The sequence below is a fragment of the Pelophylax lessonae genome, assembly GCF_965119305.1.
Source record: "Pelophylax lessonae genome assembly, chromosome: 4".
NCBI lineage: Eukaryota > Metazoa > Chordata > Amphibia > Anura > Ranidae > Pelophylax > Pelophylax lessonae.
This window is the reverse complement of record NC_138771.1, coordinates 506,862,128-506,875,221: the sequence shown is the minus strand read 5'-3', so window position 1 is coordinate 506,875,221 and position 13,094 is coordinate 506,862,128. Positions and strand designations below refer to the sequence as shown.

Sequence of the window (13,094 nt, the reverse complement as noted above, 5' to 3'; positions counted from 1 at the left end):
GCTGGGCCCTTCAGGATGCTGTTCCCCCCTGATGGCAGCCCTGCCTACAAGTGTGACCGAGCGCTTGTGCATTGCCGCAAATTTTAACGCGCTCCCACAAGTCATGTGAAGGCCAGACCATCCATTTTATGGGGCTGCCCTACACGTGAGAAACACAGAAAAGAAAACCCTGACTCTTTTCCAAAAACTCACTACCTGCGGCACTATGCAGTTTGGCGTGTGCAAAAAAAAAGCAGATGTGTAAGGGTAATCCAGTATGGCGACTGGCGCATAGATTTGCGCATACACATATAGAAAATAAAGCCCCCCCTGCCCCAAAGCAACCCCCCATGTTGAGGGCATGTGGCCTGGTATGGTTCAGGGGGGGCTTGCTCGTCCCCACCCCCATCCTGTCTAGCCAGACTGTGTGCTCGGGGCTAAGGGTCTGGTATACATACAGGAACATTAAGAGGACCCCCCAGGCTTGATATTTAAAGGAATTTTTCATTTTTATTGCTTCCCTTTAAGCATAATTAAAATCACTGCTCCTTTAAAAACAATAGTTTTTTGGGCCAATAACTTGCATTTAAGCCTTTAAAATTAGGGCTTTTGATTTTTCATGTTCGTGTCCCATAGACTTTAATGAAGTTCGCATGTTCACTAGAGCATTTCCCCTGTTCGAGACGTTCTGGTGCAAACCGAACAGGGGGGTGTTCAGCTAATTACTATTAAAGAATTGGCTTGGGTGCAGACATCATGGAATCAATCCCTGGACAGGTAAGTGTCCTTATATTTAAAGTCAGCAGCTACAGTATTTGATTTTGGGGGGGTGACTGGAGCTCCTCTCTAATGGCAGGATGACTTGGTATCATGTCATGAAAGCTTTAAAAATATTGCAAAATGACTGAAATGACATGAACCTATTTAAGCTTCTATGGGATTTTAGTGATTAGGTTATATATACATTAAAAGAAAGACCCTTCATTGGCAAACAATACTATATAAGTGCTGGAAACTGTTTAGGACCTGGACTATACCCTTTACAATAATGTGATTGTCTTCTGACTAAGCCACTGTTTACATGAGAGCAGCCACAGGAAACAGGAGTTTTGTCCTGTGAGGGAATTAAACACATTTTGAATTGAACAGATAATGATTTGAGATCTTAAAACAAAAGCTTATAGTGTTTGCATTGTGTGAGCTATCACTGCAATGACAGGATAACTGTATGCGTCCGAGAAAACAAAAACCTGAAATCCCCTTACAACTTTCCCCAATGACTGCAAAGTTCATGATCCACACAACAAACCTTTTCTGGTGTATTTAGGTACGTCGTGTCACATGTTAATGTGCATTGCATTAAGGCAGCCTATTGAAATAAATAGGATGCCAACGCACCCTGACATGCAGAAATTTGGACGCAACCTTTCTTTTGCAACACATTGCCCTGCCGTGTGTTGCTGTGCTTTGCACCTCACTACCACGCAGATCTATATTATGTACGTTGCAGCATGTTAGTACAATTGAGAGATGACAGTAGTGGACCATGCCTGTGTAATATGTGTTTTACGGCCTTTTGTACTCTACATCAGAAATCTGTGTGACAGGCTGATAATATAGGAATGCGATTAACCACTTGCTTATTGGGCACTTAAACCCCCTTCCTGCCCAGGCCAAATTTTCAGCTTTCAGCGTTCTCACACTCTGAATGACAATTGCGTGGTCATGCTACACTGTACTTGTATACATTTTTTTCACACAAATAGAGCTTTCTTTTGGTGATATTTAATCAGCACTGAATTTTTATTTTTTTACTAAACAAAACAAAAAAGCCCAAAAATTTTGGGGAAAAAAAACAGTTTTCATAGTTTGTTATAAAATTTTGCAAACAAGGTAATTTTTCTCCTTCACTGATGTGTGCTGATGAGGCTGCACTGATGGGCACTGATAGGCTGCACTGATGGGCACTGATAGGTGGCACCGCTGGACACCGATGAGGCGGCACTGGTGGGCACTGATCAGGAGGCACTGATAGGGCAGCACTGATAGGTGGCATTGATGGGCACTGAGAGGTGGCACTGATAGGTGGCACTGATAGGCGGCACTGATAGATGGCACTGATAGGCGGGAGTGATAGGTGGCACTGATGATGAGGCACTGAGTGGCAGCACTGATGGGCACTGATAGGTGGCACTGGTGGGTACTGATAAGTGGCACTAGTGGGCACTGGTAGGTGGCACTGCTTAGCAGTACTGATATACATTGGAAGGTGGCACTGATGGGCACTGGTAGGTGGCACTGGTGGGCACTGCTTGGCTCTCTGTGTATGGGACTAATGTCCCTTTTACACAAGCTGGGAATCAGCTTATTTTTTTCTCCTCACGCTGAAAAAAAAAAAGCCGATTCCCAGCTGACAGCTGATCATTTGGTAAAGGGCCAGGATCGGCCCCTTACTCCGATCTGTGATCAGCCAAGTCTCATGGACTCGCTGATCAGAGCGCACCACCTGCGCCCCGGAGGAGACACGCAGGCAGCGCATTCACGGGAGGGCATACATGGACGCCCACCCGGCAATTTAGGCCCTTACTGTATGCATCTTTTGGCTATAGCGCGGGCGGGAAGAGGTGAAAAGATAAAGAGAGAGATTTGTCACCCTATAACAGAAATTGCCTCAACTAAGACAGCCATGGTAGGATCACCGGGTATTATTTCTTAGAAAGCTGCACACATAAAAATAATAAAAAATATTTCTGAAATGACATTAACATATTAAAGATTTGTAGTAATTGGGTGATTGGGCTTACATCTACTTTAATAAGTCCCAGCTCCAGCTTTGATAGTTGGACGTGCTTTTTACTTTCAATTTTTAATTATAAAAAAAGGGAATATAAAACCAAAAAAATGTAATATATTGTAGCTAACTAATCACTGGATGTAGTAGCTGTATTATTTTTTTTGCACGCTTATATTCCTTTATTTATATGTGGTAATCAGCCAGTAACACACCTCTTGTCTTAGGCTCCATTTACACCTGGGCATTCTGTAATTGCAGGCAGAACCGGGGGGGTTCTGCCTGTGACTCCAGAATTGCCGCAAAACGCAGGACACCACCCATGCAGTGCGATTTTGCCACAGTTGTTGCAGGATAAAGAAGCTCCTTATTGAGCAACAAGCTTTTGCTCGTTGCAAAGAAGTAATGGCATCACAAGCACATCCTGCGTTTTGCAGCGATTCTGGAATAGCCGGCAGAATCGTCCTGCTCTGCCTGTGATTCCAGAGCACCCAGGAGTGAAGGGAGCCTCAGAGTGGCTACACTCATTCCTTCACTCTGTCTATGGAGGAGGAACGTTACCACCCTTGGACAGCAACATTGTCAATCAGTGGAGATGATGGTGTTAGACTGACTAGTAGATTTAGATGGACTTTATATGAGTGACTAGCACTAGATGGACTTTATATGAGTGACTAGCACTTTAAAGTTCAACTCCAGCTAACAGCTTATTAGGTCTCGTTCACATTTGGGCGATTAGGAATCGCAGCCAGAATCTGCGTGATTTGTCTGGAATTCCAAATTGCAGCATAACACTCAATGTGTGTTTCGGTGCTATTCATCTTGTCAGTTACTACCAATGATGCTCTTACACTTCCCCACGCATATGGGTTCTCCGTCCCCATGACTAAGCTCCAGGGGGCGGAGTGAAATGCGTTGGGGGCATGGCATGGTGGGAGCCCAGGCTGAGGTTGTCTCTTCCACCATCACACCACACGCATGAATGTGCAGCATTGGGGATTCCTTCCTTCCTCTCTCCAGTGAACACTTATTACGTCTCGTTCACATTTGGGCGATTAGGAATCGCAGGCAGAATCTGCATGATTCTGTCTGGAATTCCAAATTGCAGCAAAGCGCTCAAGGCGTGTTTTGGTGCTATTCATCCTGAATGGCACCTCAAGCGTGGCGCAATTTTGCTGTAGTTGATGTGCGATAAAACGTGCGATAATAATGACAAAACGGGTGTGTGAAATAGCACCTGGTTCAGGGCCAAAATTTTGGTCACTGAGCTTCTTTGGCGCAATAAATATGCATAGGGCAGCCCATTTATGGGATTTTCAATGTTTTGAGTTTGGAGATTTGACCAGTGTTACCTGTTTTAGCTGATTCCTCAAAGACTTTACATTACTGATGTAGTTACTAAATCTCTCTTTAATATCTTGGATCTGAGCCTTCTCCGAACTGCGGCGTGCCGTTTCCACAGAAGGCGAAGGCCCTCCGCCAATTGGGATCATTCTTGTTGTCCTGAAAAAAGAACACAATTTTAGACAATTTCAACACTATACTAAAGCAAATATAAGGAATGTATAATTAGCACGGTATTCTAGAATTTAAATTTCGGGCGATAAAACATAATCATAGACGATACTAGGAGTGCTACAATATTATCACTCCTAACCAGGAGTTTGGCCCCGTTCACATATTGGCCTCTGGCATCGTGGCGCTGCGATTCTGCCCGCAATCCCAAATCATTGCAAATCGCGGGACGCCCGTGCGATTCCTGTGATTTGCAATAGCACCCAAAGTGCGGCGCGATTTTGCAGCGATTGTCGCCTGACAAGTCGCGGTAAAATCACGCAAACAGAATCGCGGGACGCCTGTTGCCCAAAAAAAGTACAAGAACAGACAGGCATCCCACGATTCTGTTTGCGCAAGTTTAACGCGATTCGTCGGGCTACAATCGCGGCAGAATTACGCCACGTTTGGGGTGCCATTGCAAGTCACGGGAATTGCACAGGCGTCCCGCGATTTGCAATGATTTAGGAATGCAGGCAGAATCGCGACGACTCTGCCCAGGATCCTAGATGCCAATATATGATTGGAGCCTTAAAGTGTAGGGAATAGTTAGAATGCTGGTCAAGTATTTTTCTCTGTCTGAAAACATATAGAAAAGAGGAACGGTACTTTTTAGGTAGGCACATACGGAGAAACACTGGTACTATGGCTACCTATAGGGTCATGTATGGGTATCATGACTCTGAATGGTGTGTAACCCAAACCATTCTATAGCCTGCTTCCATATATCTATTGTGGACTATTTGGAAGTACATAATCCGGCCCTGTTTGGCATGCTCCCTACTCCTGAGTAAGGCGGACTCTACTTGTGAGTTGGGCGAATGCGTCGCTAGGGCAGCAAACAAACTATAACACAAGAGCCCGGTTGTCATGTTCCCCCTGGCTCTGTGAACCAGGAAGAGGAAATAAATCCCTACAGAGGACAGGATTGAATGACTGTCACCACAAGACAGGGGTTCCATATTACCCATTTAGGAGAGCATTATAGATAAAACTCGACATCTGTATTTGTACAACTGATCATAGGGACTGCGATTCTCCCTACCTGTCATCTAAACCTCCATATACAGCAAGAAATATCGGTATTGCTCGGTCTCTCTGGCCCTGACGAAGCCTGATGCGAAACGCATTGGCTCATTGGGACCCACAAACCGAATATCATCAAAGACTTCTTGCATCAACATCAGCTTGAAGCATGTATTGCTCCCCTAACAGGGATATATTTCTGTGCTGTTGTTTTTAACATTGTCTAATATATGAGGGATGTCTTATGTGCCTCATTATACATCCCTCATTGTATATATACCTTCTTTTAAGATATATAAATAAATGATTTTATTTTAATGTTTGCTTCTCTGGTCTTCCTTCTCCCAAATTAGCCTTGAAACCCCTACTTTGTCTCTAGATTTCTGTTTTCTACTTTTTAGGTGTTGAACACCTAACTTCAACTTCAACACTTAAAAAGTCCCGTTCCACTTTTCTATATGTTTTCTGATATTCCTTTTGGGATGTGGTGTTGATAGGATTGGCCCTGGCATCTTTCTAAACCAATATTTTTCTCTGTCTGTGTCTCAAAGATGGAGATTTCTGTATCAGGGACACAAGTGAGAGGAAATCTGTCTGAACCGAAGGTGTCACAAACAGCGGTGCATATCTACTGAAAGAGGGACTGTCCCGATGATGCAGGGGAGGCTACATGCAGATACAGGCTTCATGGAGATGCACAGGGTACACGTGAAGTCACTGGGCACACTGGGGTTACTAGATGACACAGGGGCTAGAGGAGCACTTGGAGTTACTGGGTGAACTGGGTTCACTAGATAATGCAGTGACTGGCCACACACTGGGAATCATTGGGCACACTGTGGTTAGTGAAAAGAAACAAAGGAACTACACCCTTACATCATAAAATACATATCACCATGGTGAATAAACAATAGTGAATAGACAAATAAATAAATACATCTTCATTTAAATTATAAAAAATACATAAAAATTGTGAAGTCCTTTGGAAAAAAAAAAAAAAATTGTGAAGTCCATATATATTCCCATACGTGAATAAGGTCCTCAGTGAGCATAGGAAAGGTTCCTCTCCACCAGCATGCAGACGCACTAACTCGCCAGACTTAATTGACCCCTATTACAGGGAGTCAAATTGCACATATGGGAAAATCCAAGATGTCATACACGAGGTCACAGGAATGAATTCAGACTGCTGCTGTCATCCATGTTTTATGATGCAGGAGCGCTGTTCCTTAGTTTCTTTTCATGGTATAGGTGTTTTTACACTTTACAACACGCAGCTCTATAAAGTAGTTTATTTCTTTTTTGGCTATTTCTTTATGCGGGTTTAGAACCTAATGGGTTCCTAAATTTTATTTTACACTGTGGTTAGTAGATGACACAGGGTTTAAAGGGGCACTTGAGGTCACTGGGTGAATTGGGTTCTTTGGATGACACATGGATTGGCGACACACACTGGGAGTCACTGGGCACACTGGGGTTACTAGATGAGACATGCTGGGTGGGAACTTAGAGCACTTGGAGTTACTGGGTGAACTGGGTTCACAAGATAACGCATGGAACTGACAACGCACTGGGATTCACTGGGCAAAATTGTGTTACTAGATGACAGAGGGACTAAAGGCACACATGATACACGGACAGGAGATTCTTTTGGAGGTTCTGGTTCACTAGATGACCCAGGGATTGAAGGCACACTGGGAGTGACTGGGCACACTGGAGTCACTTGATGAAACAGAAACTGGAGGTTCTCTGGGAGGCACTGAGTGCACTGGGTTTAATAGGTGACCCAGGGACTGAAGGCACAATGGGCAAACTGGGAGACACTTAATAATACAGGGACTGGAGTCATTGGGATTTAATGGTCACACTGGAGAACAGGGACTGGGGGGCACACTTGGAGAAAAAGAGTACCCATGGGAATATCAATAAGTACTGCAGCGAGGGAGGATCAGCCTAAGTGAAGCATCGTCCTGCTTTTAAACGCTAGGCTGGGCGTCCCTTTGCAATTTAAGGGTGGCACCCTTAAGCAGAGCTGTCTCCTGATTGGTCACAGCCCTAGCGCTCCAGAGGTTACCGGAAGTGTCGCTTGTTGTGCACCAGAGAGGAGACACAGTGCTTGGACCCAAGACCGTAAGGAGAAGAATCTCTTGTTAGACATCTGTCAGGGGAACAGGTATTAGAAGATTTCCCATCACTTTCTATCCTAGTGACAACAGTGAACAGAACTTCTAGAAATGGTGAATCCCCCTAGTGGGGACAAAGACAGCAATTAAAAACCTGACACGTTTTCTGACCATTCCCCGACTCAATAAAAGTTAAGCAGAAAGTGATTGGCATTCCAACTTTCTTTAAAGTTGTCATTAGAACAGGGTTCATTAGAAATCTTCCAATGGGGACACCTGCTGGTTTAATGACAAATGTCTAAGATATGATTTTCTCTGACTTTGGGGAGATCTCCTCTTACTTCTTGCTGTGTCTACAGAACAGGAGGTCTCCCCAATAGGACACAGACAGTAAAACAGATCTAACCATTCTTCAATCTATCCAAACCCCAAAAAATTTTGCTTTTAGATAAACTTTAACTTTACTGGCCAAAACCAAATGTTTGGGCTATACATACACTCTAATATGTCCTGTCCTTCAAGAAAGCTTACAATAAAGCATTGCACAAAGCTAGGTTCAATTACTCAGTAAATCTACTAACTGAAATGTCAGAGGAAACCGACAGAAAGAGAAATGTAAACTCCAAGCACATTTAAGTGGGTACTGAACCCCGAACTCCAGCGCTTCACGCTAAGAGAACTTCTGAGCCCTTGTCTTGCCATAGAATGTATTAGCTGGGTTTACATATAAATGTGAATTGGATGCGTTTTTAACCACATCCAATTCACATAACATGTAAACCAGCTTTCAATGGAGTCAGTTCACCCATGTCCAGGGCAGCAGCGGTGTGGTTTTGAAAAGGGTCCTGTGCGCTTTTGGGTCCAGTTCAGGTGCGAATTCAAGAAAAAATTTGCACATGAACTGGTGAACAGAAATGCACAGCACTCCGGACAGCAAAACACAGCTGGATATGTGTGAACCCAGTCTTAATTCTATCTCTTCTAAGGCCAACGAAATATAATCATCAAGGGAGAAGGGCAGTGAGATATCAGCCGCTGCTTGCTTATCAAGATCGCCAACACTCACTGCAGTCTTCTCCTCAGTTCAACCAATGATATATACAGCGCATATGAGTTTGTTCCAAATTCCTCTTAAAATGATTGCTTCTATGTTAGAAAATCCAGAAGTGATGCAACCAAATCAAACATTGCATACATTGCGCAGTTATAATGTCTGTTCACACCACAAAATCGTCCTCCAGATGCGTTTTTGCATGCGCATTTTTAACGCATTTTGATGCATTTCTGGATGCATTTCAGATGCCTTTTTTTTTTTTTTGCTTTACTGGGGTCCGGCGCATTTTTGATGCATTTTTTATGTTTACTACGTTCCAGTACAGTTCTCTGCAGGGAAAAAGCAACATGTTGCACTTTTTTTTCTGGACCAGAAAAGCACTGTAGTGTACTGCACTGGTGTGAATTTTGCCACTGGAACCCGTATAACCTACTTTCTATGCGTTTTTGATGCAGAAAAAAAGCACTGCACTGCATGTAGTGTGAACTGGCCCATAGGCTTCCTAAGAGCTTATTTTTTCTAGCATAGGAGCTCATGTAGACAAGTGTTGTTTTCCTTTATTTGAAAAGCACGTCGAGCACAAGCTGCAGATTCCTATTTACCTCAATGATGCAGTGTGTATGATGGTTCTGAGACTGCGTTTGTCCTGCTTTGCTTTGCATTTCTCTAGACGCAGCAAGTCTTATTAAAACCTCACACAAGAGTAATAACCTTACACAAGAGTAAAAAAGTGCACTTTTTAGGCCTCATTCACATGGCCGTAAAAACGCTGTTACTAACATTTTTTATTTACGGATCTAAATGAAGCTCCATTGTTTTCAATGGAGACATTCACACAGGTGTGTAAACATGCACTGCGTTCGGATCCATAACCAAAAATCTAAAAATCTTCATCTGAGGACATGCGTACACAGGTATACCGATGAGTTAAAGAACGTGACAATTTTTACACATTAAAAGACAAATCTATTTACTGATCATTACGCAAGATTTTTTGTTCCTTGCCTTTAACTATCAGTAAGATTTTTACGGCTGTGTTACGGCTATGAGAATAAGGCCTTACTGATCTGAGCACAGGTGCATTGTTGTATACACAATGATCAGTAATACAGAGATGAGTTCAGAGCTGTAAAATTAAAAAAATAGAAAATTCTACATTTGATTGCAGTAGTTTACGCACAAACATGTATACAAATATATACTGGTGTAATGGCAACAAGAGGAAAATGAAGAAAAGTGTCTATGTATATACGCTATATACACAAGTCATTGGCCCACTGATATTTAATACAATACATTATCTTAAGAACAATAAAAAGAAAACCAAAAAAAGACCAAAAAAAAATCCAGTATGGTAAAAGAAGTCTAATGTGTAAAGATCAAATTAGAAAAAGTATCAAAGTCCTAATTTCATCCAGAATGGGTGAGAAAATCAGATGTGAGTCATCCAAGTGTACCTCCACCTTAAGACAAAATGGACTCTTACCAGAACACGTGGACCCTTTATCTAAAAAGAGTCTATACCAATTTATTACATTAAAAAGAAGCTAGCCACTGACAAGATTAATAATATAAACAAGTGCTTAAATAAAAAATACAGATCCCGGGATCAGATCCGACAGTATCCTGGTTTAGGCGTGCGTGGTGAGATTGCGAGTGTAAGCTCCGCTCTACGCATTTCATCATGATTGACGTCATTGGGGCATACACACATTTACGTGCGCTCTTACCAAAACGCGTGGACCCTTCATTTAAAAAGAGTCAAATAAGCTGTATTAACTGATATGTTATCTGTGGTGGAAACCTTTCCTCTCTATTGTAAAAATGTATACCAATTTATTAAATAAAAAAAGAAGCTAGCCACTGACAAGATTATTAATATAAACAAGTGCTTAACCACTTGCTGCCCGCCCGCCGTCAAATGACGGCGGGACGGTGCGGCCATTGTTCTGGGCGGACGTCATATGACGTGATCCCATTCATGCAGGGCAGGCGCGCGATTGTGTGCGCGCCGCCCTGCACTGCCGGTGTCGGCGTGTCCCCGGGACACAGCCGGTCACCGGCAGGGGGGAAACAGCCAATGGGCATGGCTGTTTCCCACGTGATCGGCTGTGTTCCAATGACACAGCCGATCACAATAGCAAAGCCCGGAATCAGACCGCGCATGCGCAATCGGGAGCGCGCAGCGCGGTCTTGTCGGTGGCTCTGTGTTCCCTAGGAACACAGCTAGTCACCGGCAGTAGTAAACAGTCACTGACAGTGACTGTTTACTATGTGATCGGCTGTGAATGGATTCACAAAATGTAAACACAGAGCAGTAACTCACTGTTACTAGCTCTTCTCTTCTCACACACTGTTTCCAGTGTGAGGAGAGCAGAGCCAGAAACAGTGAGTTACTGCTCTGTACACCTGTCACAAAGTAAAATCACAAAAATAAAGGTCCCCACACAGTCCTCAGCCCCCCCCCCCCAATTGCACCTGTCACCCAACAGTCACCTCATCAGTGCGTGGTGACGTCGTGAGTGTAAGCTCCACCCTATGAATTTCATCACAATTGACGTAATTGGGGCATACACACGTTTACGTGTACTTACAGGTCTTTACATTTTACTCAGCATCTTTTTTGTCAACAAGATTTGGAGTAAAAGGCCTCATTCACACGGGGTGATTTAGGGCTGGTTCACACCAGATGCATTCCAGTGCATTTTTAATCTGCATCAAAAAGACGTTGGACAAAGTTTAACATCGATTCCAATGGTCCAAATTCACACCAGTGCAGTAAACAAAAGTAGATGCACCAAAATGCACATGACCTTGATTGAGAAGAAAAAAAAGTGGGGAAAAAATGCACCAGAGCGCTTTAAAATCGCACTGTGACACATGAAAAATATGATTGCAGAAATGCATCCAAAATGCAGAAATTGTGAAGTGGCTTTAAATCTGTGCCCTGTGCAGGGCTGTGTTTTACCCATACATGACTACATCCAGGTATTTCATGCAGGCAGTCCCTTTGCTTTCTATTGGGATACAGCAACTGTATAGACACAGTCGCTGCTCCCAACGTGAAATATGTGTGGGTGCACAGCCCCGAAGGACCTGGGTGCTGTCTCTGGATTGGAACAATGCACATAGCTGCGTAAAGATCAGTAATACAGCAATGAGTACAGAAACGTAAAAAAAAAAAAAAATAGGAAAGAAAAAGAAGAATAAATTTATACATGTATATGCACATTTACACGCCTAAACGCGTCTATATGCAAGGTCTTTATGGAACATTTTACCCAGGATCTTTCTGTCAACCAGATCCCGAGTATAAACATCAGTAAATTATTCTATGCGTGTTCGGAAGGTCTAAGATGCATGTGCGTTGAAGGCAAAGTAGACCAAACTCAGCCTATAGCCCCGTACACACGTACCGATTGTCGGCCGTAAATATTCGGCCAACGACCGATCGGCCGATTGTAGGCTTGTTAGTATGATGCTTCCGACAGCCGACAGCGCATTTTCGGCTGAACAGAATCTGTCGTGCAGGCATTAAAATTTTTGTTGGCCAACACCAGAACGGCCGATTTTTAGGCAGTCAGTACAGATTTCGGCCGACAGACAGCAGATTAGCAAGACTGGGCATGCTCAGAAAAGAAAAAAGACAAGGAAAGTTAACCATCACATGACATCACTTCTGCAGTCGGCTGTTGTTGGCCGACAAAATTTGTGTGCAGTCTTTTGCAGTTTTCAACAGACACGACAGCCCTGGACAAAAGACGGCCGATCGTTCGGCCGACGATCAGTACGTGTGTACGGGGCTTTTCACTCTGATTTGCCTTCCAACACATTGTGTTTGAGCAGTGCCGCATTCCAGTTCAAAAGCCAGCATTTAACATCAACATCCATGTAAACAACCCCTAAAAATCAAGATTGTTTTTCACCAATTTTTGAGACGCACGTGTCTCTGTCCAGTTGTCGGCACCCTACAGTTACACAGAACAGAACACATTACTTACTGTCTGGAAGATACCCAGATTGGTTCTGCGTGACTTTCGTTTCTAGGAACTCTCAGTAATATGTGAATCAGATTAGTGAGCTCTCATTTCACTGCGTTTCCCCGGGACCCAGGGTTTGTTGACGGTTGTCGCTGGCGACAAGAGGACCATAGACTACAATGCGAGGCGGAGCCGGTGACACAAAGGTGCGGGTTTCAGGCGAGCTGTCAGCAATCACTTTCATTATTCGGTCGGCTGTGTGTTCAGGGCAGGACACGGTAAAGATATATAGACTGTGAGCACACAAGGACTATGATCGTACTTCTCAATTTGTTGTATTTTATTTTTCTTTTTTAGAACTCCTCAGCTGGTGATGATCTGATAGAGCGATCAAACATTCCATTCCAATGCAACTGTAGACATAAAACATTGACTTTGATTGACCTCAATGAAATGGGAGAGCCTGAAAACGCACATAATCACGCGTCTTCTGGCGCTCACATCAAAGTCAATGGAGATCATGAACGTGCCATTCTGCCCCATAGATGTCATTTTTTGAGCATCATGACAGCCAGCATGTGACACAA

The 13,094-nt window shown here is 43.5% G+C and overlaps 1 protein-coding gene across 1 annotated transcript in view; it reads right to left on the bottom strand.

The window, feature by feature from the left end:
- LMNTD1 (lamin tail domain containing 1) overlaps positions 1-12,658 on the bottom strand; it is a 204,312-nt gene extending 191,654 nt beyond the window's left edge. The window contains exons 1-2 of the mRNA XM_082252711.1: positions 12,529-12,658; positions 4,123-4,273 (exon numbers count right to left, since the gene is read on the bottom strand). Of these exons, the coding sequence (XP_082108837.1) occupies positions 4,123-4,263 (141 nt within the window). The 5' untranslated portion in view covers positions 4,264-4,273; positions 12,529-12,658. The remainder of the gene's footprint in view (positions 1-4,122; positions 4,274-12,528) is intronic.
- Between the last annotated feature and the right edge of the window lie 436 nt (positions 12,659-13,094).